Source organism: Amphiprion ocellaris, chromosome 24, assembly GCF_022539595.1.
Source record: "Amphiprion ocellaris isolate individual 3 ecotype Okinawa chromosome 24, ASM2253959v1, whole genome shotgun sequence".
NCBI lineage: Eukaryota > Metazoa > Chordata > Actinopteri > Pomacentridae > Amphiprion > Amphiprion ocellaris.
In genome coordinates, this window is record NC_072789.1 from 14679103 (window position 1) to 14706361 (window position 27259).

General features: G+C 38.5%; 1 protein-coding gene across 4 annotated transcripts in view; it reads right to left on the minus strand.

Moving 5' to 3' along the window:
* Window positions 1–27259, minus strand: part of LOC111571821 (receptor tyrosine-protein kinase erbB-4-like) — a 329715-nt gene that overhangs the window by 51720 nt on the left and 250736 nt on the right. For all 4 annotated transcript variants that reach the window (XM_055008641.1, XM_055008643.1, XM_055008640.1 and 1 more), the window contains 5 exons: window positions 26672–26804; window positions 21075–21168; window positions 16886–17040; window positions 8928–8972; window positions 5421–5553 (listed from right to left, as the gene is read on the minus strand). In XM_055008641.1, coding sequence (XP_054864616.1) covers window positions 5421–5553; window positions 8928–8972; window positions 16886–17040; window positions 21075–21168; window positions 26672–26804 — 560 coding nt within the window. The remainder of the gene's footprint in view (window positions 1–5420; window positions 5554–8927; window positions 8973–16885; window positions 17041–21074; window positions 21169–26671; window positions 26805–27259) is intronic.

The following is a 27259-nucleotide window of genomic DNA, read 5'->3' on the forward strand; positions in this document are numbered from 1 at the left end:
GTATTGAGAATGAGATGTCTACATAACTGTCAGTCAACTGCATTTACAAAATGTCATTTTTGTATCGTAAAATGTATTCGGAGTTTCTGAAGTCTTGCCACTTACTAAAACTTATGCAGAAAAGAGTGAAAACTAAACTATCGCAAAATACTTGTAAACAATAAAAACTAAAATGAAACGAGAAATCCCACAGGGGAAACTAACTGAAATTAGACTGAACTGAAAACAAAAATGAAAAATGAAATAAAAACTAATGAAAAACACTAAAATATAATAACTGTGATACAAACTGGGTGTGTTCCCTGGTGTGTTCCAAGCAGATCAAATCAGCATCAGAATCACAATATTAAAACTACTGATGATGGGAAAATGAATAGCATTGATCTTTTTGTTACAGTGCAATGTTCTGTTAGGAAATGTTGGCATTCTCATGGACGTTACGTGTTTGTATACCATCCAATTAAACATTGTTATAGACCAAGCAGCAGGACAATGCACCTTACCACATTGTAAAAACTGCTTAGAATCGGATCAAGGAACATGACAGAGCCTAAGAGCCAAAGGCATTGACCACACAGAACTGAAAGTTACACAAGTAGAGTGTTTGGCATTTAAAGAAATTATTGCATTACATGTAATAATTGGCTGCTGACTGCCAAAATACCACACTGATATGATGGATGTGACCAAAGTTCATCCTCCCTGTGTAGGTATATACAAAGAGCATTATTTGCATCAGTGTGCTTGTGCATACATTGTATGAATAACAAGAAAACAAGCAGCGCTGTAGGTGAAGAGAAATGGAGTGTTTCAGAAAGAGAGAGCAGAGATGAAGGGCGGGGAGGTGGCAGCAGAGCAGTAATAAGAGCAGATGGTGACAGGCTGTAGCTGTTATTGTTTCATTAGGACGAGGCTGGACTGACTGAGGGGAGAGGGAGAGAGGAGAGGTCTCTTAAATAAGATACAAGCCCATGGCCTGCAAAACTCTCTTGAGCTCGTTCACACTCACACACTCTCACCACGGCACTTTATTTTCCGGCTAATGCTGCACCGTGCCTTTGCCAAATGAGCTTCGCTGGTGGCGCGCTGGAGAGGATTCGGATGCTTCATTGGACAAATAAGCAGTATGCTCAAGCCTCAAGCTAGAATACATTCACAGAATTATTGTGTATTGAATAAGTAAACAGAGTCTTCAAACATAAACTTGCTCTGCAAACCCTCGGGTATATGCTTTAACGTTCACATTACCCATTCAAAACGCTACATTTGTTGTACTGTGTAATTGAAACACATTGAGGTGAAACAGCATTGTCATGCCTTGGACTTTTGCCTAGAGTCATCTCGGGGCTGGATTTGGGGCTGCTATCTCTGCATGGTCACTTTTCAATTAAACTTTTTGTCTTCAATATTTTGATAACTACTTATAGATATTTCACAAATGTAGGTCTTAAATAAGCTCATTTGATACTGTACAAGAAACAAAAGATGCAATTCAGGACAAATATGGGATAGTGCATGAAGTTAATTCGACAACAGTAGTTGTCGAATTAAAAATTTAATAATAAAATGGCCATTTTACTATAAGATTGAAAGAAACGGATGGAGGCACAGAACCCCATAAAACATGCCAATTACTCCCTACCACTCTGTATTTCAATAATAAGCATCTTATTTTTTCTTGAATTTTGTAATTTGAAGCTGGAGTAGCAAATCCTGTGCTACACTTAGGGCACCACAATGTCACAGAGTGAGCTCATTAACACAATCTGTTCAAAACAGCAAGAGCATATCAGTATGCAAGGACGTTGTTATTAGTGAGCTCATCACAACAGCAGTTTCTCTTCTGCTGTCTGCATTTGAACAGTTTTTTACTTCAGAGTTTTAAACTGTATATTTTTTCTGTACATCCTCAGATTTCTGTTCTCGGCTGACAGGATAACCTCTGATCTTTTTAAATCAACAAGGTGCTTCCTTCTGCAGAGTTGCTGCTCACTGGATGTTTCTGGATGCTTCTTACCCCTCTGAGTAAACTAGAGTGCCTGCCATGGTCTTAAAGAGGTCATGGCAATCCAAAGTTCTCCAACACTTCTTTTTGTTTGTTGAAGACGTTAAACCTTTTATCCAAGAGGTTTCCTCATTGCTGTCTGACTGGTGGTGCGTTCCAGGTGCCTTTTTATCAGCGACCCAAAACTCACAAGACTCAAGTGATAAATGGTGGTGAAACTGCCTGGCTTTAGAGCCCCTCTGGCTTTAGAGCCAAAAACTGTGAGTTTTGAAATGCTGACAAGCCTTTGGTCACGTGAGCTGGGGGTAATAATAAACACTTGAAACTCCACACTACTTGGTTAGAACTGATGATGCTCCCTGGATGAAAAACATCTTCATTAACCAAAAACAGAAAATCTCAAGAGATCAGCTCAAAAACTCAAACTGACCCATCCAGCAACAACAAGTATGCTATAGTCACTGAGATTGTATTTTTTTTCACCAATGTGACATCTGCCATGAAAATTAATTGCAAATTTTGCGAGGAAACAAAAGTATTGTTGATTATCTTGTTTGAAGTCATTCAGACTGAGGGTCAGTTATAAAAGAAAATACAATTTTAACCAACTTTATAGATGATGCTTTTAAGTCCATTTCAACTTCAACTTCAATTTCTGCATTATTCCTGTTATGTCTGACTATTTGACAAACAAAAATGCCTATTAGGCGTGAGAAAATGAAACCCCAATTAGCAAACCTGACTAAAACTGGTCATTTTCCTTCTGTGCTGGCTGCAATTCCTTTGGAGGGTGCCAAAAGTTCTGTATATTTAGTGTCACATTTGATTTGCATCACTGAGATCTTGACTTAAATTTAACATACGGTTCAGTATAATGAACATTGTTTGGCTGCATCACATGCATTTGTAATAATGTCCCGTGCCGCTGTTCAGTCAGCTTGCCCTGGGGCGAACAACGGGAGCTGTCCAACTCCCTCGAATACTGAAATCCTTCTTGTAGGCGAGCAGAGGAGAGCATGTAAGCAACACGAGAGCTATCCACACCCTGTGGTGCTGAAACACTCACATGGCCCATGTCTGTACAAAGCAGCTAGAAGAGGATCTTTTTTTGGGTGGGGGTGGGGTGTGGGTGGGTGAGGGTGGGGGTGTGGGTGTTTTTTTTGGGGTGGGGGGGGTGGGGGGGGTTGTTCCATCTGCATTAGTCTTGCTTCATTGGACGGGGGTCAAAGTTCAATGCCTGGGGTCGTGATGCAACAGTGGAGTGACTCTGCTGTTTGTGCTGTTTCTCCCTGTGAAAAGTAATTTGTTTTCAGGGGCTTCTTCAAAAGGCACCACAGTGTGAGACAGGCTTTTTTATATTAGGCTCTGTAGTTTTTTTCAAGGTGAGACAGAGAGAGGGGAAAAAAAAACAAAAAACAGAAAGACCGAGTTGAAAAGACAGAAGAATAAAATGCCTGTTCACAAGGGAGAGAGAGACATAAATCGAGATATGGAGATCAAAAAAAAAAATGGAAAGGTGAGGACACAAGAAAAGACAGAGACAGAGAATAGCAAAACAAAGAAATGAAATAACAGAGTGTTTTGCAAGTCAACACAGTGCAACAGCCTTCACATGTGTCCTTGATATGGAAATGCCAGCTGAGTGCTCAGATCACGTTCTGACAGCGCATACTGGAGGCATCTTTTCCCTGTCTGACACAAGAGGTGAGTTCTGTGTTTAAAAAGCTATGGCAGATAAGGAGAGAGAGGGGGAGTCCCTGAGCCTTCGCTGTCCCCAAATCCCTCATCCAGACAAGCTTGATCTCCATTCACAGACACAGACTCTGCTCTATTATTCGTTTGAATAGAGAATCCACATTCGCCAGCCGTCCAAAGCCTATCGTGCAGTTTCATCAGCCAAAAAAGAGCCTCTGGAAAGTGCGATACAGACTGCAAGAAGTGCAAGTTTTTTTTTAGTATGCTGGGAAAGTGAGACGTGAGAAGAGCATTCTGATGGAAAGTGAACAGGGGGGCAGAGGAGCTGTGTATATACACAAAGCATGCATGCAGTGTGAAATAATACATTTAAGAGAAGGGGGATTTGAATTCCAGAGAGAAGTGAAGGACCCAGTGTCTTATGAAATAAGACAAATAAACATAAACAGTAGCATATGGAGTAAAGTCTCTAATTTTTGTTCTCGGTCAAATGATGGTTATGTATCACTTCTTTGGAGGCACGAATCGTAACCATCATGTGCTATTTTCCAGCTTTGAAGCAGAACTTTCTTCTTCACTGTTCAGTTTATAACATACAAAAATGGATCTGCTTCAGTGTAATCCTCAGGACACAGCTACAAGGCTGCTAATATGTGTGGACATGGGCTGTTGTGGGGATTGAACCTATGACCCGCTCTTAATGACTGATCTGTCTAACCTGTAGGCCAACCTGCCACAGGCGTTAAAGATTTTATTATGTCTAATTACTACTACACCTACTTAGGTTTCCTTGGAGAATGGGCAAATTGACCAGTTCTCCTGGTGGAGCACTGAATTGAACTGTGCAGGAGCAAAAACAACAACAACAAAAAAAAAAAAAACAACAAAAAAGAAAACATCAGTCTCTTTATACAGAAGAAATGCGAAAGGGATCAAGGGGATCCTCCTCCAGCGTGCTCCGTTGCAGCCCTTCCTGCTCTGTGACAGTACATTAGTGAATCTGCTTGGACTGAAGACTTCCCTTCAGGTCAAGCGGCTGTCGGAACAGGCCCTGGTTGATTAAGATGGATGTGTATGGCTGGGATGAAGCAGCAGCTGCCCATGGCTGCCCTCCTCCAATTCCCATCTCTCGCCTGACAGCTGTCTATAACACTGCTGCCTCTACCTGTAAATTATCCTAATGCTGACTGACAAGCAGCCTACCCTACTCCTACAGGCAAGGCCACTCAGCGGACCTGCAGCAATGGCATAACTGCAGGGCTACACACAGGAAGCAGAGTCTCGTAGTGGCACAAAAGTGATCAGCACATACTGTATGTGCACATAAACCCTGCACTCACCTGCACCTTAAATCTGTGACTTTCTCCTTTGAATGTGAAATCTGTTCCGCAGCGTAATGCTTCTCAGAAATGAACCTCCTTCAAGGCCAGATCGATGGGCAATGGCAGCCATGCATAATTTTAAAACCTCCTGCGCTCTGCGTGGTTTGGCTAAGTACCATACCCAAGGTTTAATGTTCAAGGTTTGCTTAGAAATATAGTTCAACTGGCATCCATCTGCAAAAATGTACTGCAACTTTGAGCTAAAGGATGTCTAATAAATCAAAAAAGTGGCAATTCCAGCAGGGAAAACCAACAAAAAGGTCTTTGTAGCTGCAAATGTAAGAAGTACTTGCCAAAAAATAAATACATTTTTGCTACTGTGACCTCTCCCCTCTCACCTCTGTCTCCAAGAAGCGCCGCAAGGCCCTCTTCTTCTTGATGCTTTTGCGTCGCACATAAACGGCCACGCTGAGAGCCAGAATGACGATGATGAATAGGCCGCCGATAATACCAGCTGCTATTAAGGGTGTCCTGTAGAGACAGAGGAAAGGGAAAAAACATTAACATTGCTGAAACATTAAGAAACTAAAAGGCACTTTGAAAGAAAGTGCAAACCTCAGCCTTCGCTGACAAATTATCCAATCTGCTGTTATACTCATTCTTACCTTGTCAGATTTAACCTCCTGAATCTCAAATCAAATGTTCTTCCTCATGCGATGCTGAATGCTCTGATGGAAAAACTCTAATCAAGGGATTGTTTCTATTAGATGATGTCATGTGATTCACATGGAAGAACAAACAATAAGTGTTGTGCATGTAGTAATGAAATATCTTGTTTGTGTTGTATGCTGTGACTGAGTTTAAAATGTCAAAGAAATGAGAAATTAAAAGAGTCTATTTTTTGCAAATTTCTTCTCCATCTTCTTGGGGATGAGGGTGGGGATCTGCTTAAGGCAAGCCTAAAGGTTGAAAGTTAAAAGCCCTTCCTCTTCACTAATGATGCCACTAATGCATTTGCCATTTACTTACCTCTTGCACTTGTGTCTCCTGTTATCTTACCACTCAATTCTGTCCTTATATTACTCTTTTTTCATTCCCCTCTTTTTTATTCCCATCTGTATTCCATTTTCACTTTCTCACCAATGCCAGAATCTTCTTTTGGAAAAAGCTAACCACATGCTACAGCACAAAAAAAAAACATCCACTTCTACCTGATACTTGATGTTCAAAAACTCTATTAGTTGCAGAAGCCATTAGCTGCTAATGGAAGACTCATGTACCGGGGTGCTATGGTGCAGCGAGGTGCCGCAGCATTTGCTGTATCGATTGTGGCGGACTTAAAGAAAGGGGAGCTTGAAATTTACAAAGAGGCTGTGGGTTTCGACATAATGAGATATACAGCCATGTGGTGAATAGTAATGCAGCAGTTTGGAGTGATTAGGTCGAGGGCTGGGGGGGCAGAGAGACAAGGAGAAACAAATAAAGGAGGGGGTGGAATAAAAAGACAAAAGCACAAAAAAAAGTAAGGGAAAAAGGAAAGCAAAGGAGGGAAACATTTAAATGTAGCTCAAGATGAAGTAAAAGTAAAAAGAAACAAACCCAAGAGAATGAAAAAATGGTGCTTAGATAAAGAAATTTAAAAAAGAAGAAGAGTGAGGCAGCACCAGACAAGGGAAAGGACTTCTTTAATTAGGAGGAGAGGTTTACAGCAGAACAAGCGACACAGGGTCATCAGATGAGGCAGGGGAATAATGCCATTGTAAGAGCAAAAGAAGAAGTCGGGGACCAGAGACTCAGCAGAAGCCTCCCAGAGGAAAGTGAAAAAGGTCTCATTTCCGTTTCCTCTGTTCAAAAGGAGCTTAATGCCTATGTTTTATGGCTTTGCTGGTTTGGTTACATTCTAATGAGCCTGCAACTCTTTTGAATTTGCTCTAATTGTAAAGATCTCGTCTTTTATGGGTGTTATAATAGAACTGCTGTTGTTGTCTTTGGGCTATTTAGGTTTTTCAGATCCTCCAACTTTTGTTAACCTCACGTGGTTGTTTTTCTTCTTGTTAATATTACTGTGGTCCCTTTTGCAGTTGCACTGTAATGTATTTTGAACATTTTCCTTTTAAAGTTGTTTAAATACAAATATTGTACATAGCTGAGTTTAAGCTTAAAGATGCAAGCTTTACAATTGAAAAAAGAAAAGACACACTTTATTCAAAATGCATGTGCGAAGTGAGTCTTACTATTAATTTTTAAAAATCTCTCTAATAAGGCAGACCTAACAGAAACAAATCAAATATGAAATCTTGATTTTAGTCTCTTGAAAGAATAGCTCAACATTTTTGGGAACGTGTTTAGTTGTTTTCTTTCAGTACGCTGAGGTAGGAGAGGATTTGCTTAGCTTAGCATAAATGTAGAGACAACACACTGGCTATGTCCAATATTATTCCTTATTTCACAGTATTTACTGTGTGTCATTTCATTTGAGCAGTGCAGTCCCACAAAAAACTGCAATAACTATATGGATCCACTGTGCAATTAAATTTTCCCATGTATGTTTACACAAGTGCAGGCGCCCAAATAGCTCATCTGGTTGAGCGGACGACTCATGAATACGGGCTACCGTCCCCGACGCAGCAGCCTTGATTTGATTGTTGATTTTTCTTGTTTATCTCTGTTGCCTTGCAGCTACAAGATCCCCAATTCGTGTCCTGGCTTTCCTGGGATCTTTCTGCATGGAGTTTGCATGATCTCCCTGTGGGTTTTCTCCATGTACTCTGGCCTCTTCCCACAGTCCAAAAACATGCTGAGGTTAATTGAGGATTCTAATATGTCCGTAGGTGTGAATGTGACTGTTCTTGTTTGTCTCTATATGTAGCCCTGTGATAGACTGGTGACCTGTCCAAGTCTGATCCCCTGCCTTCGTCCTGATTCAACTGGGAGAGACTCCAACCCCACCACGACCTTAATGAGAGTTAAGCGGTGTATAGACAACGGATGGATATTTTCACCAAAAAAGCTCTGGAATTGTGAGAAGTTTGACTGGCCACTTGAAAGATGTTGCTGCTGTAACGCTGTAACACTGGAAATTTCCCCTGATGTGGGGAGCAATAAAGGTTTATCTTATCTTATCTTTTACAAACCTAACCAGGTTGTTTTGGTGGCAAAACTTAACCAAGCAGTTTTGTAGTGTAAAAGCAAACAAAGTAAATAGTGACTGAAAAAGATCGAAAACAGTGGTTAAAAATGCAGAAATGTGTAAAAATTATACAAAAAGGAATAATCCCATATGGAACTCCAGTCCAATATCCTAATGCAAACTATTTTGTTGTTCTTAAGAGCAAAGTGAAAGTAGATGCAGGTCATAGGCCAAAAAAATTTAAGTATCTCACAATTTTATAGCCTTTACTGTGAAACTAATACATTCGTGCTGCGGGCAAACGTAGCTTCTCCAGATTTTGGTGTTCAAACTAACCTTTTAAATTTATGTTAATATGGGCCTAAGAGTAGGTGTAAAACCATTGCGTCACTACTAATTCTACTCCATTACTATCGTCACTGAAAATATATGTGATGAAAAGAAATGAAGTTACCTAAAAGTTTACATAATGAGGACAGTGATGAAAAATTATCAGTTTTTGCAGTGCTTAAAAGGTAACTTCCTCAGTTTTTTCTGCAGTGGTTCCAACAACATCAGATACTCACAGTTATGTAATTGGGCCACAAAAAGGCTTAGTAGCAGCTTAGAGAACAACAAAAGATCCTCAAGTCATCTGCCAATTATGAAACACAAAACTGACTACCCTCTTGTTAATGAGTATCATGAGAAATAGGATTTAACAGGTGCTTTAAAGGGCTGTGGAAGGATCTAAAGGTTGTCTCCAACATAACAAATGTAACCTGAGACCACTTGCCTGTCCATCATCCCCACACAATCTTGGAGTCTTGGCCCGATGCACCTGCAGGGCAGAGAAACCAGAGAAATCATCCATTAAATCAGGGACAGGTTATGAGTAAACCTCATGTTGTCTTTCTACTATGTCAATCATCTGTCACTGGGTAGGGACTTGTGGAAAATTGAATCCCAAGCATGGTCGACCACTTGTCAATATGACAGGAAAAGGTGTTTGGGTTGGAAGGCATTGTTCTTGTTTGTGTTATTTGAACTGGGAAAACATTCCCGCACTATTCACTTTTCTGAGCATTTTTCTGACTAATGCACTGTGCTAGACCTGTGGGAAAATTAGAAAATTAAAAAAGATTCAAATCTCAATAACAACAAAGACACCCTTTCAACATCTATTAAAAATGAATACCCTCTATAGAAAATCATATTGGTCTGAACATTAAGAGACAACTTACAGTATACTATTTCTTTCCTCCATTGAGTATTCCCTTTGTTGAGCTAAAAAACAGAAATGAGGTTGAGAAATATTGGGTGTGATGTTGTGGTCTAGGTGTAGATGCAGTGTCAGGCTAGTGCGGGTGGCGTGGAGATTAATACATTGTGGTGTGGCAAGGTTTACCACTGAGCCTTCTAGGGATATTACCGCCCCAATTCATTCCCTTCACAGTTACTTAGCTGCTTTTTCCACACTCTTTTTTCCACAAATACAGCAGCAGGAGGGATACTTGTTTAAGAATCTGTAGAACTCCAAAGCATGCTTTTCTGCAGTGATGATACTAAATCATTTTCCACTACAATGCAGATTTTCCCTCTCCTATCGGCCAACATCACTGGTTTTAGAAAGACATCAAAGAAGAAGTACTTACATCTTAAGTATAGAATAAAAAAGTCAAACATTCAAATTTCTAATAAAAATACAAAAGTATTAACACCAAAATATATTTCAAAAGTAAAAGTTCTCATTATGCAGACTGGCATATTTCATAAAAATCAATTTTACCTAATTATAATTATTGATGTAGAATGTGTTCATCCTATTACAGTTGAAGTTGCTAACAGGGATTTAGGTAATTGATAAAGTATATTTGCTGGGTTGCTTGGGTTAAAAGAAAAATGTTTTATGTTTTTCTATAACATTGTACTGTAAAACATCATAAAGGCATTTAGACATCTCAACTCAGTTTTATTAGTGTATTTAATGTAAATATGTAGTTATGCTAATTTCTATTTAATTGGACTTTAAATGTCTAATTTGTATTTAATGACGACTTTTGAAATTCATGAGTTCAAAAGTTGAACCAGCTTGACCTAAAACGAGCTAAATAAATGAACAGCTGAGAGTTCACTGAAAAATTTCTAAATAAGAAAAAAAAGCAGATAAGCAGACTCCCCTAGAAGCATTGTTAGATAGTTAAAACTCCCTAGAGATGCATTATTAGAGGACAAATAAATGTTAAATTAAGAAAACATGACTAAAATTTACAAAATGTAACACAAAAACAAGTCTGTCATTAACCACTATTTATGTGACTAGTTTATTCAACCCTTTAGGTTTATTCAGTCAGTATTTTCATGTTTGGTTCATTTAAATCAGCTAGTTTTATACTTTTGGTTAACTCGTAAGATGATTGAGGTGATTAACCACTTGAAAGCAGATAACTCACATTTCTAGGGTCGCAAGTGAACAGTTCTGTGGAGCTTTATCCTATCATTCATCTTTTAACACATGGGTCATTACATATCATCTCATCAAGTGGTCCCCACCTGACCCCCTCAGATTTTTCTAAATTTTTACATACTTATAGAACATTATATATGATGGAAAAAATCCAAAATTTCAAGGCTTAATTGTAAAGAGTTCCAAAGTTATGACCATTTGAAGTAGGTAGGGGGTACCCTAAAATTGCGACCAAAATTAAGACTTGAAATTTTCAGCTATTTTCAGGCTTCTATAACCTCTGAACAAAAAGAGCCAGAGGTCTGAAATTTTCAAGACTCTTACAAATCAAATCTGCTGGAATGCAGTGCTGACAACACAGTGATCAGTAAGAGGTGTTGTTAGCATTAGGTAAGCGGGAAGTGATTAGAGTTGACTCTTAGATGCTCATTAATTCTCAGTCCTTGAGTGAAGGACTTTGAACAGCAGGACAGACACAGGAGAACATTTTTTTTTCTCAGCATGTGTGTGTGTGTGTGTGTGTGTGCGTGCATGTGTGTCTGTGTGTGCGCAAGCTTCATGAGCACACAAGACACAACAAATTACAGAGCAAATTAGAAGAGCAAGCTAACTTTGGAATTAAATCGGTGACAACTGCGGCTCCTCCAAAGTCGCTTCGTTGTCAATTAAATGGTGCACCAAATAGCTAATTAGCAAGCAATCAGTCTGTATGTGTCTGTATCCAGTGTGGTGTGTGCGTGGATGTGTATTTGATTCAGTAGCTGCATTGCAAAAGAACAAAGAGCTTCTCTGACAATGAACATAACAAGCGAGGCAATAGACATGCTCTTTTCTTTAAAGCCCTTTTTCAGACATGGAAATACTGCTGCTTCATCAATCTGTTCAAGTGAACGCATTCTGACATTCAGACATTGGTCACTTTTACATTAGTGTTCCTCATGGCTTTATTTAGACATACACACCACAGTGGCTGACAGAGCCCCGTTATGATATTTGTCATACACACAAGATTGGACTTTATAGGTAATAAATTAAAAAAAAAAATTTAAATTACCTAAATTTGCTATGTGAGAAATGATTTGACTACAGCTTATACACTGACTATGTGCATGACAACTCACCTGTCCGCAGTGAAAAAAAAAACAAAAAACAGACAGTGTAGCTTGCTGTAAGATCCTGATTATTCCTGTGTCTATGTCAGAGTTAATTTAAAAATATTCTATAAATAATTAATGAAATTACCACTGTTCTATACGTGCAAATGTGTGCAACACTTTCACTTTGGATCCTCATTTGGATCCTGCTGCTGTTCGATGCTGCAGTGATTTCAAAAAGAGGAAGGTCTCACACCAACAATTATAAGCAACAAGCTAAACTTCAGTACCTTTGTTAAAACCCAGACCCAGAATTTTTTTTATGATTTGCAAATCTAATTAATCTGACATGTTAAAGAATGTCATCATCACAGTATAGTTTTTGGACATTTTAGTTTATAATAGATGTGAACACTGCAGGGCAAAGTGAAAGAGAAAGGTGTTCTGAGATTTGACCACACAAACTGTCTCTTTGGAGCTCTCCATGATGCTTTTGGACCAATACTTTGACCAAATTGCTTCATACAACTCTAAGTATGTTCCTAATGCACATCTGTAAGTAATTAGGTTGCATGCATTTCGGGCTTGTGCTGTGTTTACACACACTTTCATATAAAAGCAACTTCATGTGTGATGGGTGCTTCCCACATGAAGCTGACACAATCAGTTTCCATCAGGTTAATGGAAAGGAGTTTATCTCTCAAAGGGGTGTTTGTGATTCCATCTGTCTGTCAATATTTGTACATTTTGTTTACGGCTGGGACTTTAACACATTAATTTTAAATAATTAATTGCAGAAAAAATAAAGCGTTAAAAAAAAGTAATGCATTTAATTGCACCTTTCTCATTTCCCTAATTTCTGGCACACCGGTAACACTGATGCACACTCCAGCCCAGCAGGTGGTAGTAATGAACCTAAAGTCTGTTTTCCAGCCACAAAGAAGATACACAGGATGCACTGTAGTGGGGCACTAGCTGGTGATATGACAGCGCTTTATTGGACCAATATGGCAGCTCGGCCGCAAATTTTCTCTTTTATTACACAAACACTTCAGCAAAAAGTATTTCTGAAAGCATTTCAGGCAATAAATGAATGTCCAATGACATCAGTATCTTTACTGATGTCATTGGTACCTGTAGCTTTAGCTCATACCCTCAACATTAAGTTGCTGAATCTGTCATTGTTTTAGCTCAACGATGGCTAGTCTAAATGTTTAACAAATATTTTACAATGCGTCAGACCAAATCTGCATAAAGTAGAAGTCAAGTCTACTTTATGCAAATGAGCCCCGGGGAGATGCACCGGAAGCGCAGCCTGAAACGTGCTACAGTGCAACCAGCATGCAATGTGATGCGTTTCACATAGACAATGAAGGGGGTGCGAGAAATTGACGATCCTGTGGACACATTAGCTAAGACAGCCCTGGTACCAGCAAACGGTGTAGCAAGACCACAATAAACCACTTTTCAAGACATTGAAAGTGCTTGAGTTTACAAAACGTCTTAAAATGTTAAATATAATTGCTATAATTTCACTTTGAGTTTGCAGTAATCTGTGAATGTAGTAGACATGAAAAATGCAAAGATATATATAAATGAGAAATGAACATTTTTGTTGTCTAAGTTCACATATATGTCTATTCATTGATTCAATCATCAACCAAAATGTATTTGAATTTAAAAGCTTATAGTGTCAAATATTGCTATTTGTCAAAAATGTGATTAATCGTGGTTAATTAATTACAAAGTCTTGAATTAATTTGATTAATTTTTCTTTTAATTGCGTCCTACCACAAATTGTTTTATTAGTAATAAGATACTGATTTTATACAAGCTCTATGGATGCTGACCTTTGATCTCTGTAATGTCTTACTTTGGCTCATACCCTCAAATATACAGCGTCAGGTTCAGTCTCCATGCTCATCCAGAGCACCCTGTGACTAAAGAGCAGGATAAAATGACAGGGCACGATGGATGTGTTGTCATGCCAACGACAGATTAATGTTCGTAGGATCAAAAATGGTTGCATATGTGTGTCTGCATGAGTGAAAACTATCATTGAATGAATTAGAATCTTTCTCTACCTACCTCCTCTGCTTTCTAACTTCTCCATCTATTGTCTTTACCTCATATGCGCTCCCATTCCCCTTCTTTAACCCACCGACTTTTAAAAAACTCATTTGCTTTGCCTTTTTGAAGCTGCACTGATATCATCAACATTTACAGGGTAGCTGCAGTAAAATAAAATGACCTCCCGCTATGTGAGAGACAGAACATTAAGTCCCTTTTCCACCTCACATCATCTCGCCAGCCCTGTTGCTAGGTTTCAGAGTTCTAACTTTGTTTGCCAAGACCACATACAAGCTTCATCTCGGCCCCCACGCCCATCGTTTCCTCTCTGTTCTCTGACCCTCCCCCACTGTTCAGCCGCTTCCCTGATAGCATGCCTCCAGTTAAGGAAGAAAAGTAAAAAAGCCAAGGCTCAAGTTCAAAGTCATGGCTACATTGACTTCAAAATGCAAGCTTTAGAAGATGAAAACATAAATCAGGCATACTGGTACATGAAGAAGGTAAATTTTCTCTGTATCCACAGAATCTGTGCTTTTGAACATTCATGCTGCTTTGACTTCTGTATTAAAGTGTGCTTCTTTAGAGAGAGACAGAAGAGGAAGCTGTATAGTGGTTAAGCTGTGATATATATTTACAAGTTTGTTTATGACTTTACTCTTTGAAATTTAGTGGTCAAATGAAGTAACTTGTGTGCAGATCTGTCATCTTTACCACCGTTTATTGGAATAAACAAGTTTTTAACATTTCGGGAATATGATTTACACAACAAGATTGATAATATGGTCATGTTTGTGCATGAAATATGAAGCTGCAGAGAGAAGCTGGTTACCTTGGATTAGTACAGAGGCAGAGAACAGGGAGAAATAGCTACCGGGGCTTTGTGTAAAAGTAAAAAATAACATTCGCCTGAGCTTTAAAGGTGCTGACAGGATATATTTAAACCCAGCTGTTTCCAGTCTTTATACTTAGCCAAGCTAATTGGCTACTGGCTATGGCTTCATATTCAATATACCTCTGAGGAACACACAGGGACATGCTTTTATGACTACCAGGCTTCATTATTGTAATGCTCTGCTTTCTGGAAATCAGCTACAGTTCAAAATTCTGTTATTATAGTGCTGGGCAAGACCAAACAGAATTTCCACTTATTTCAAAGTCTGTACACTAGTTAGCTGTTTAAAACTTACAACACAGCCTTGGAGCAAACTACTACAGGAAAAGTTATCTGATTCTTTTCTGTCCTTGTTGTTCCACAAAGCAGTACAAAAACATTTTGTGATACTGATTTTAGCCTTAGCAATAAGCTGAAGATACAGATATTTTAAAATACAAACTTACAATCAATTTATTTAATGAGACTTTTCATATTTTGTTTTGCATTGAAAACAAAACAAAAAGCACTTTTCCCTTTTATTTTATAGATATTATTCCATTTTTATTTCTTTTTTTTAAAATTGCCAATGAAATCCCCCAAACAGGCTATGAATCTACATATACATACATGTAAAATTAGATTAAAAATCTTGGACAATAATAACGTAGCTGATAACATAACTGTAAACAGCTGTACGGCTTTCATTACTTTTAAAGAAAGCTAAGGTTTTTTTTTTTTACATAAAAAACATTAAATTTATTATACTTTTCTTATATTTCCTTTTTATTTAACAGATGAAAGTATTAAATTCAAGAAGACTGAATATTTTTATAAAAATTAAATGTAATTTTAAATCTATTTGTTTATTACATGACATAGCTTGCATAATTACAGAGATTTTCACAAAAAAAGTTGAATGTTTTCATCGCTGTTAATTAATTAGTTAATTTTGCTGTTTTGCACATGGAAATAACCTTCATTAAACATTAAAAAGCCAAAAGTTACACATGAATTAATTTCAAATAAAAGCTACAAAATGTATTTTAATTATGAGATAGTTTACTTTTAAAAGTAGAATATAATAAAGTATATTAATTTATTTCAATTTTTAAATTAATGCTTTACTACAATCCTTTAATTTTGTGTAAGACTTCATTATTATATTTTGATTGATTATATTATCTTCCACTTATCTGTTATCATCTTAATAATCTTATTTTTGTCCAATTTATTCATTTTGGTGTGTATTAGTCTCTAACCTTAACCCTAACCGTAATCATCCAATGTTTTGTCAGTTACTTGTTAAGCATTTTGAACTGCATTCAATTTGTTTGAAAAGTGTAGTGTCACTGTTTCCATCAAAGAAAGCAAAGAAAGGTTTGTTTTAGGCCTAAACTGAAACTACTTATTTGATTTTGTTTGAAAACTACAAACAAAAATTCAATCAAACTGTTGGATTACTCAAAAAACAAAACAAAACAAACAAAAAAACAAGTCCTGAAAAATGCTGACCAACATTTATACCTTTTAGTGGTTTGTTTTCTCAGATAATTGTGAATTTGCTTAAACAATTTATCTCTTATCAAAATAGTTGCAGACCAAGAGACTAGCTGAACAGCTGCAAATGGGATTTAAAACCTCAGTGTTTCTGAAAGCAGGTAAAGAAAGCTTCCACTTTCTTATTATGGTCTGAGCAAAATAAGTCGATTTGTTTTGTTAGCATTGCCACGCAGAGAGAATTCCCATCCTGAAGCTACAATAACAATATAATGAGGTAGCCTAAGTCTGGACATTTTGCCTCTCTAGTGCATGTAAGTCTTGTTCTCAGGCAATTCTTCCACCAACTTCTTTAGCTAGAGCCAACCTTTCCTCTCTGTCTTCATATTTCCACATCGCACTGCCCCCTGGCTTCATAACTCCCTTCTACCTTCTGTCTGCACCCTTCATGCATTGTTCATCTGCACAGTACCTTAAGGGTCAATACATTCTGCTCCCGATCGGAGGGGCCCTTGAATCCAACTACAGGTCAGGGAATGTATACAGCTGCATGATTAAGTCATGCTTTCTCTCTTTTTCTCCTTGGGTGGGAGGGAACACCAGCCAGGTGCAGTGCAGTATGTCCTTATGATGCATAAGAGCACCCAAGCTAGAGGTTTCTCAAGAAAGCACGAAGGCAAGCGGACACTTAAAAAGAAATGGATTAACCTTTTTACATAGGTGCACATCTCGATGTATCGTCCCGCTCTTACCCTTGGGTGCAGTTGGCATGGCAGGGATGACACTCGTTGTTAGCCTTGGCATATTTGAAGATGAAACTGTTGGCTCCCTGTAACCCATCGGGGCACTTCTCTACGCAGTTGGGTCCATCTTTGAAGTGGAGGCATTTTACACATTGGTCCGGGCCCTGCAAGAAGAGCAGAACAAGGAAGAGAGAGATGAGAGAAGGTGGTGGACAAGGGGTGAATACAAGAGCAAAGAGGTGGAGGGTGCAGTAACAGGATTAGTACAAGGGAAAGTGAGCAGAGAACGACATGTAGAACAAAGTGATGCACAAAGAGGTGAAAGGAAGCCGGCAGAAAAACAGAAAGTTATGGAAAGTGATAAAGAAAGAGGAAAGAATGGAGATAAAGGGGGGAAAATGGATGAGCGGACAGAATAGAATTGAACAGAATCAAATTCAAACCTTGCGAATCATGTCAATTTGCTCACGTCCTATCACAGGTAATTTAGCTGGCAGGACCCACATGAATTAGATTCGGTGATTTATAATGTGTTGAGCAAAACTGCCTAGAGTGTATGCCGCTGCGCCACTGTTAAAATTGGCAAAATACATAAAGAATCAGGTCATGTCAAAGTGCTGCACATCTAATGTGATAGAGGAGATGACAAGAGGTAACTGAGCACGAGCTCAGCAGCAGCAGGATCATGAATAAGTAAGACGGGTAGTGGAGTGTAAGCATGTATTAAAGTAAGAAAAAATGACTATACAATGTTTGTATTTGTGTCTAAAGTGATGAAGCTGTTGAGATGTGCAACGGTGTGTGTTTGTGTGTGTGTGTGCGTGCGTGTTCTAGCGGTTGTCAGGAAGAAGTTGTGTCCTGGGAGTTTTGGCACGGTGCTCTGTTGCTAATGACGACCACAGTGACCTGATGGACAGCTTCTCACAGTTTGACACATCCAGAATCACGCCATCAATAAACATTATTTTCACTTTGCATGTTTGTGTGTAAGCATGTGTGTACGCATTAATGCAGATGCATACAGATGTCTGAACACATTGGAGTATGCCTGCGTATGCCGTATGCATGTTTATTTGTGTGAGAGAGCGCCAGCGGATGATTGACTCCGGTGTTATTTACTACTCAGCGGTGACCAGCATCTCAAAGTCACAAGGCTTTACGCATCCTTGAGGAGTTGCTCTCTCTCACCACTTCGCTCTCAGTCAGAAAAGGTTCGTCACACAATCATTAGTTCTCACAAATAAGTCATGCAGTACATTAGATACAATTTTCTGTAATGTAACCGCAAATGTAAAATTAGCCCTTATGTACATATATATTTTGAGCACTAGCGAGTACTACAACTATTGTGTGGGTACGTTTAATTCAAAATTAAACTACAGTGCCTGAGTTCATTCTGGTGAAGAAATATGCCAACAAATTCACTGGAGTAGCTAATTTAATTAGAAAACACTACTTAGATTTTCTGCATAGAGTGGGCCTAATGAAGGAAAAGCATGTAGCAAATGTATAAAACAAGCAACTTAGGCCTCTTATCCACACAAAAACAGTGTTTAAGAGTCATTCAAGCGCAGATTTTTTAAAATGCTACTTTACGTGTATTCAATCGGACAGAATCTGGGAAGCTATGATAGCACATCTCAATTCACATTTGCCAGTTTTGGACAATGTGCCAGAAACCACAACAACACAAGTTTCTTTACATTTGGTTAGAATTAGTGGTTATATATATATATATATATAAAACAACCTTACCACCATGGATATAAAAGATGAATGTATCCATGGTTTGTGGACTACTGTTCTAAAGGCGCAAGTTCGGCTTTAGGCCTTCTCCATTTTGGTCTTTGAAATGAGTGAGGAGTTGATTTGACACTACACATGATTCAATCAAAAGATAGACCTGCTTTAAAACATATCCTGTTTTATGACCCATTTCACTCTGGACTGTACGAAAAGTTACTAAATGAGTCAATGCTGTATTGAAGGAGTCTTGAAACTAATCGTTGAGACCATAAGCTCATTAGGAAAACGTTCACTGAGATAGCAAATCAAGTGAGAAGAAGGGTCATTTTCTCATTTACACCCATTCAATTTAACTTCTTCTTGTGATCAGAGAAATGGCCCTCTGCTGGTTGTTTTATAGAATGCAGGTTTAAGGCATCTATCTTTTGTGCACAGTTTACGTTTACAACCTAACTTTGCATCGCTGCACCACTTCACCTGCACGAACCTCTGCAGATGCCTCTGTATCTGCTGCTCCCAATGACTTAACTTGTTGCAATTGCAGTTTGAGACTGCAGAATCAATTAAAATGAATGAATGCACTCTTTTGATCATTGATATAGACTGGTACTGCATGCTTATTACAGCGTTTGTAGTCATTTGTATATTCTTCAGTGCTACTTTGAAAAAGGATGTCAGTGTAGACAGATTTTATTTATCTTTTTTTTAATGGAGTGGGAAAATATTTGCCAAGGAAAACATCTGTATTAGCATGGACAAAGCTTTAGTCAACACATTCGCAACTTGACAGCATATATGTTGCAAACACAGAAAACACAAAGAAATGTAATGATGTATGTAAAGCATGATTACAATATCATAGGAGTATTTGTTGCATTCGCCTATCACTGATTATTGGCTTGTTTATAGTCCAATAAATCCCTCTAATGACTTGTAAATATTTTCTTCAGACTTTCAGCATTTCTTCCTTTAATTGTGTTTTCTTTTCATTATTCTGCATATTCAGAGCCAGATTAGTGAGGGTGTGGCTTAATTTGATTGTATTCTTTTTTATTTGAATCTTTTATGATTATTATTCTCAGTGTAAGTAAGTGTAAGTGCTTGGGCAACCATCTACAACTGAGGTTGCCCATTGTGGTTTTAATCAGTTTAGTCATCAATTGAAACACAATCGCAATTTGTGGCAACTCGTAACGGTTTTATAATTAGAGTACCATCTCTTTGTTGTGTGTTTTCAAGGTTGCATTGTGGTTTGTATGTATATGTTACTGAACCAGTCAGATGTAGCGCTCTTAATTTCATTGCATTTTGCACAAAACAATGATAATAAATGCTATTCTACTCTCTCGAGGGGTACATTTTAATAAATCTCACAATTCCGAAGAAGCAAGAATACCCAGCAATTTGCAAGCCCATTTGCAAAAATAAATACTATTTGTTGTTGCAGAAATATATTCTGTCTGCTTTATTATCCCCTTAACCATCTTGCAATCACTGAGGTACTTCTTAAAACTTTTTCTGGGTTTCCCCCAGGTTTGGTCACTATTGGTGTATTGCCAGGATGTATGAAAATAACTTCCCTTGGATAGAACCCTCAGAAACATCTAAATGCAGGAACAACATTTAATCAAAACAAACACTAAGCCTTAAGATAATGATGTTATTTAGGTTTTGATAGAAATAGAAAGTTTTGGATTACCACCAGAACAGCTTCAGTGCTCCTTGGCACCAGGGTATGGATTTAATTCTTTTAAAGTTCCTCATTTGGAGTAAATTTATTGTGGGAAATATTGTTCATTTTAATCCTCTACATGTATTTGACAGCTTTAGTTACTTTCCAGTTATTTTACACAGTGGTTAATGTAAGATACTGAATACTCCTTCCACCACTGGCTCTAGCATTCTAATGCAAATGATGCTGCTGCAGCCACGTATGAGCAGATGTGTTTCTACATTACATGTGTTTGTGAATGTGTGATTTATGTGTGCATGTGTGTGCAGATGTGCATCTTCTCCACTGACATTTTAAAGGGAAATGCTAACATTTTGGAGAGTCACGGTGTATTCACATTGGCGACTCGAAAAGTGACTTTACGGGAAGGTCAGAAACTAATCTCATTTTGCTTTTTGAGTGTGTGTACGTGTGCTTGCCAAAAGCATGTCTCCTATAGCAGCCACAGTAGTTTATCATCCCTCCCATTAACCTACTATTCACCTTTGCAAACAGCACTTATATCTACTGAATCCTGCGTGCAAAACAGATAGACTCCCACAAAAATAACTTGGAAATCCACTTTAGCACGTAAAGAGATATGAGGCTATCTCGCACAGAAAAAAAAAATGAGGGAAGTGGTGTAAATCTTGAAGTAAAAAGTCTATTTTTAAAAAATATGTTAAGTGAAAACGAAGTCGAGAATAAAGGAGTTTGAAGTGGAATTAGGAAGGCTCTTACCTGGCCAAGACAAGTCATACTTTTTCCATCCATCTTCTCACACTGGCTATCACACTCAAGGCACACGGATCCATTAGCAAATTCACGCACATCCCTGATGGAGATGGGGGAATCAAAACAGAGATGCATGTATTATAGATTTGAGACTGCACCCACATTAAAATATTGATTAAGAGTATGTTACAAGAACATTCTGAATTATTCTATGTGCATGTAAACACATGATGTACGTAGGAGACGTTCCAACATGCAATGCAGTATCATCATTTACTCAGGCTATCTCCGAGATTCCTACTTTCCACTGCCTGCTAGAGTGCCCTCTGGTAGAGGGGCATGCAGCGGGGAATGAACTGCCAAAAATATTTGATCAAGTTAAAGGCTTAGTGTGTTCAATATGCTTACAAAGAAGGTTCATGAATAATGAACAGCTTATCTTAAATTATAGGCAAACATGAGAGGATGGAGAAGCAGAAATGAAGTCTGAATAAGTAGAAAGTGGAGACAAGAGGAAGAACGAGGTTTAAAAAACATGCCTAAAAGAAAAAGATAGGCGTGACAAAAGGTGAGTCAATTGCATTCTCTTTTCATCCTTTTATGAAGAATTATTGCAGGTTCTGCAGCTGGTATGAGTTCTACCAGACCCTTTATTCAGGCAGTTGAAGCAATGCATGTTCAGTTTATATTGGGTTTGTTTTTTCGCTTAGACTTCTGAAGGAAGAACAAGTAAACAATAGAGCTCGATATTGGGTTTATACACTGCAATTACACTGGCAGGAGTTACACACTGCCTCAGGCCATATTGTTGAATCCTTATATGTGTATATGGGTGTGTCTCTCTCACTCTCTCTCTGTGTGTGTGTGTGTGTGTGTGTGTGTGTGTGTGTGTGTGTGTGCGTGGCCGCTCGATCTATAAATTTCTGTCTTGTTTGTGTCCGAATCAGCGTATTATCCTCACTTTTGAAGTGAAGGCGTCTCTGGCGGGCAGAGGCTGGCTGCTATCAATAACAACCGCTGCCGATCAAAAACACTTTTCACATCAGAGGGATCGATCAGCCAATGCAGAGGACAGACACCCTCAGAGGAGGATTCACCCAGTTACAAACAAACTTCTTTCTCACAGTGGTGGGATAATGAGAGTGACTCACTGTGTTTTGTTTGGATTTGCATGTAATGCTACTGGGGTGGAATAAAGAGTCAACATATTCCTCCTTGTAAGCTTTTTTTTTTTTTTTTCATGATCTGGCACTGAGAAATTTAGATCTCCTGCGAGTATGTGTGTTTTATGCATTTTCATGTGGGGAATATTCAGTGGAAATCTTTTCGAGTTGGCTGTTTTAAAAGCTATGTAAAAAGAAAAGAGACATTCAGAAACTGCAGAGTTCAAATTTATCACATTAAAGGGCAATAAAAAGGAAGATAAAATCCTAGATTTGCTTTCTGCTGAGCCCCGATCTCAGGGCATTTTTTTCTTTGAATGGTTCTATTGGTTTGCTGCGATCACAGCAGTTTGTCTCAAACAGCCAGAAATACAGTCCATACAGGCTGTCATTTTATTAATGAGGTTTCAAAGGAAATTCCCACTGCTCTTTTTGCATTTCTCCCTCATCTTTCTTTCCCTTGTTCCAAAATAAATTAGATTTCTCTCCTGGAAGCTCTGTCCAGAGGAATCCTTTAGAAAAAGGCCCAGGCAGTGGAGAGATAGCTCTTTTGTTGGCTGAGGAATAAAAAAAAAGATACATGGAGGAGACTGGGCGAGAGACAAAGACCTCTGCAGTGGTGCTCTCTGGGGTCATTTCCATTCCGTCAAAGCCGTTCCTCCTGATTGGCCCCCTTCACGGCTGGAAGTGTGCACCAAAGCCCCATGAGGGACGGCCTGATGGGGGATTAGCCCTGTTTTAGCAGGAATTTAAGCAAGACTGTGGCCACCGTTCAGACCTCAAAACATCCAGCAAAGCCAGCACGTGGTCAAACCACCAGAGCAACTTTTTTAATTAAGCACTTTCAACGCCTCCCTAACCCTCCCCCTCCCTCCTCCCCCCAACCCCAGCGGACGCCGTCTCAGTAATTCCCCCCTCTTGCACTCCTTTGCTCTTCCTTTGTTTTATTCAACAGATGTATAAACTAAAGGGAATTAGTGCCTTTCCTCATTAGGAATGGAGACATAGAACGAGAGCAAACTGAGGAATCTTAAGGTTTAAAATCACCAATCTGAAAACATTTTAATGAGCCAACACTAAATTCTACAGAGACATACAGTTCAATAGCTTCAGAACAAAGTAAGATATTAGGCAAATCTATGCAGCAGACGATGTAAGCCTGTATGCTGTAACTATACCTAAGATAGCGCTAACAGCTATACATGTATGTACAAATGCCGTGAACAGAGTACAGCTGAAGTGATGTTTCAGCATATAACATTGCTGTCTGTATATGAAGTGGGATCAAAAAGTTCAAAACGTGTTTCCCTTGAGCACAGATGAAGCCATGCATATGCAGCACATGTAAACAGTAACTCTTGTGAGTCAGGATTTTGATTTTACATCCAAACCCATGTTAGACACATTTTTGTGACCAATTGGAGGTGCACATTCGAATCTTGAGGATCATTAATGGTGAAGGAAGTAAAGTGTAGGTCTACATTGCAAAACCAAACAGCAGTATTTGTCGTGGAAAAAACCTAAAGTTCCTAAGGCTAAAAAAGCTGCGCCAGATCAAGAGCGCATCAAGAATAGGCTTGTTATTTCCTTTAACATTCACGGGGTTGTGTACTGTAAATCCGAAAGTCAGACTGTCAAATTCAAACTGTAAGACTATTCTATTGTAACACTTTGAGACATTCAAGAGTGAACATTCTTGGTAGATTTTAGCCAATTCCTCCCATTTCCCAAAATTAAATTCAAGCTGAAAGCGGAGGAGATCCAGCATGTATCACAAAAAGTGCTTGACACACGTATAGCAGAGGACTTTCAGGGAGATTTCCAACTGTTGCAGGAGCACTATGAGCGGTTTCTCACTGCTCAAGGAGACTACTTCAAAGGTGATAGTGGCCAAATTGAAATCAGGCACAAGTTTTGAGTGTTATGAACAAATGTTTTTAGTGACTGCAGTAATGACAATGTGCAAATAATACAATACTGCAGGCAGGTTGATCATAGGCATTCTGCAAATAAATAACAATCCATTTTCTCCAGTTCAAATGAAATTATTTATTTGAATCTAAAGTATCATCTTGGAGACGTGGGTCATTTAATCAAGAAATAATTAAGAACAACAGTAATGTCTTTTTTAAGATTTTTGGCAAATCACTGAGTAGATTTCAGGCACATTCTGACATTTTTTTGACTTTTTTGTCCTGTAGAAAATATGTGCTAACCCCTTCTCAAACTGCACCACATTTCTGCACTTTGCAGCGAATTACATACAGGGACAGAATTAATTTAGAATAAAAAATTAAAGGACAAAATTCAGCCATCTGGGTTGAAGCTGATTTTTTAGTCTTGTGAAACTGCTGAAAGTCTCTGTCTATACTAGATTAGGGTGATGCCATATTTAGACATTTAGCAGCGACCACTCCTAAATTCTGACAAAGTTTATTATTTCATCACTAGTGATAGTTATTGCACCATTCAGTCAAAGAGCTGGCTCATGCTTTCTTTCTGACTGAGCACTGGCACTGTATATTTCTATTTATAAGACTGTAAGCGACAGAATACCATCATTTAACAGTGTATTAAGCTTAGTATAGAGGTCCCGATGCTGGTCCATCATACTATTTCTAAGTAATTCAATGATCCTTTGTAGCTTTGGACTCCATTTCATGACACAATATCAGTATTATTCTGTGGTTCAAAGGTCAAACCAACAAAAGAAGCTGTAGACTTAATGCCGATTTAACGCTTTATTACCTATCAGCTCAAAGATGAGTCAAGTCAAAATGTTGCCATTGTATTTTGAACAGAATAGGCTTGTTCTGAATCTAAACAATTTTAAGATGCTAAAGCAACAGCAGCAACAGTAGTTCTTCACTTTGTAATGAGTTTGTACACACAGTGAACAGTAGCTTCTTACCTTTTCTATCACCTATGGGGTCATGTACTTGATGAATCATTATGTGCTGCATGCTATTTTCACTTTAAATGTCTAATGAACAAAATACGTTCAAGCTTTTAGCCTTCAGGCATTAAATGTTAAATCTTCTGAATCACTTTTTAATATACTATTTGTTTCTTTTTTCTTTTTAAGTCTCATGAAAATAGTGTCTATTCTCTCAATAAACTCTCTAAAGATAAAGGGAACAAGTCAGCAAACACCAGCAATAGTGTTCCTTAAGTATAACCATTGTTGCAGGGTGAATTATCATTGGTGTGAGTGGGACAGAAAGTATAAAGTAGTAGTCACCAAGGGACAGATTCACAGGTTATTCAAGGTAAAGCTTCTCTTTACCTGTCAAATATACATTTTTGAAGCATGGTTGCTTGGCAGGTGGTGACTTCTTACAGCAGGCAAACCCTCAGGTTGTGGAGGTTTTGATACCACAGTTCAGGCCAGTGACACAAAGCAAGAAGTAGGTCTGTCGAATATTACTTACAATGCATCACTGTGCCTGACTGTATTTACAGTATTGGAAACAAGTGTGCTTCAGCAGCTCCCTGCCACGCGCCTTTTCCCTCGTCTTCTTCAAAGCCTTCGCTATGCGCTGTTTTTCCCGGCAAACTTCAAAGCCTCCCTCCCACAAACGGCGCCGGAAAGGACCAGCAACAAGTCAACATGACCGAGGGTTGCTCACTCTTGCACACACCTCTCTTGCACACATACATGCACTCTCCTCCTCTTCCTCCTGGGGAAACATGAGCTAGACATCACTGCTTGCAAGAGAGTTATGTTTATCTTGTGGCAGATGCTGCTGGTACAGTCTTATTTTAGATAGGTGTTGTGATTCAGAACATCTCTTCGTTCATTCAAGAGTAGCAAGAAAAGGCTGGAAACCACATCCACAAAGTAGTGTTTCTTCCCAGGTGAGTTGGCACTGATCTTTTTGATGTGTCTCTTGGCAACATAGAGCAGTGACCTGAATACAATTATTCACACAGAAAAACTGAATATGAGTCAGTCTTTTTGTCAAATGTCAGTCATTTTCCAGCTCAGTGCAGTAAACACTTACAACTCTCTGCCCAAATGGGCAATTCAACAATATATTTAATTTGATTTTGGACAATGGATGTAACACGCAGCCAAATGTTCTTTTGACTGGTCGCACTGTGAAATTCCTTATTGGATCATCTCATTACATTCATCCCAATCGGCAATTACACTCTCCTCCTCCTGGGCCCTTTGAGGATGTTTTGACTTCATTCTCATGAATTAAAGCTGTTTAAATTGATTTTATTTCCTCTGCTCATCACGTATTGCTGTTTGCTGGGGAATTAATGCAGCTTCCTGAAACTGTAAAGATCTGACATTCAGGAAAATGCTCTTTTTTTACAATTTGACAGATTTGTGTCAGAGGTATGATTAGACACTTGTAAGACATAAGGTCGGAAGGCATCGGAAAAAGAAAGTGATTTTTATTTTAATTTTTGTGTGAATGGACTACTCACCCATCAAAGAGGTTGCAGGACTCAACACAGGTGCGACCTCGTCTGAAAAATCGGCAGGACAGACACTGGTCAGGCCCTGGGCCCCAGCACCCATCGTCTGAACACATCCGATCACATATCATTCGCTGCTGAGCTGTAAAGAGAAAGAAGGCAAACGCGTAAAATACATCGTTTGCATTTACACATGCAAACACACACTCCTGAAGCCCACACACATATAATGCAATTCAAACTTAGTGGAAACATGATATAATTATTGACTAAAAATATCACAATCTAATAATGGTTAATTATATGAATTTAATCCCTCTGAAAATCCAAAATGTATGAGTGATGTAAAAAAAAAAAAAAAAAAAAAAATCACCAAAGTTAGACCATAAAAAATGTCAGTAGGGAATAGCAACATAATATGCTCAGACATTTTTTTCCAGTATTAATAACACCTGTGGGGTCTTAGACTTGTTCTACATATTGATTCCACTTCATTTCAGTTTTGGCAAAATTAATAATCAAGCAAAGTCAACTTTTATCATTTTATCGATTATGTTATAATTATGATACCCGGCAAAAAAAGACATCTCTGAGGCC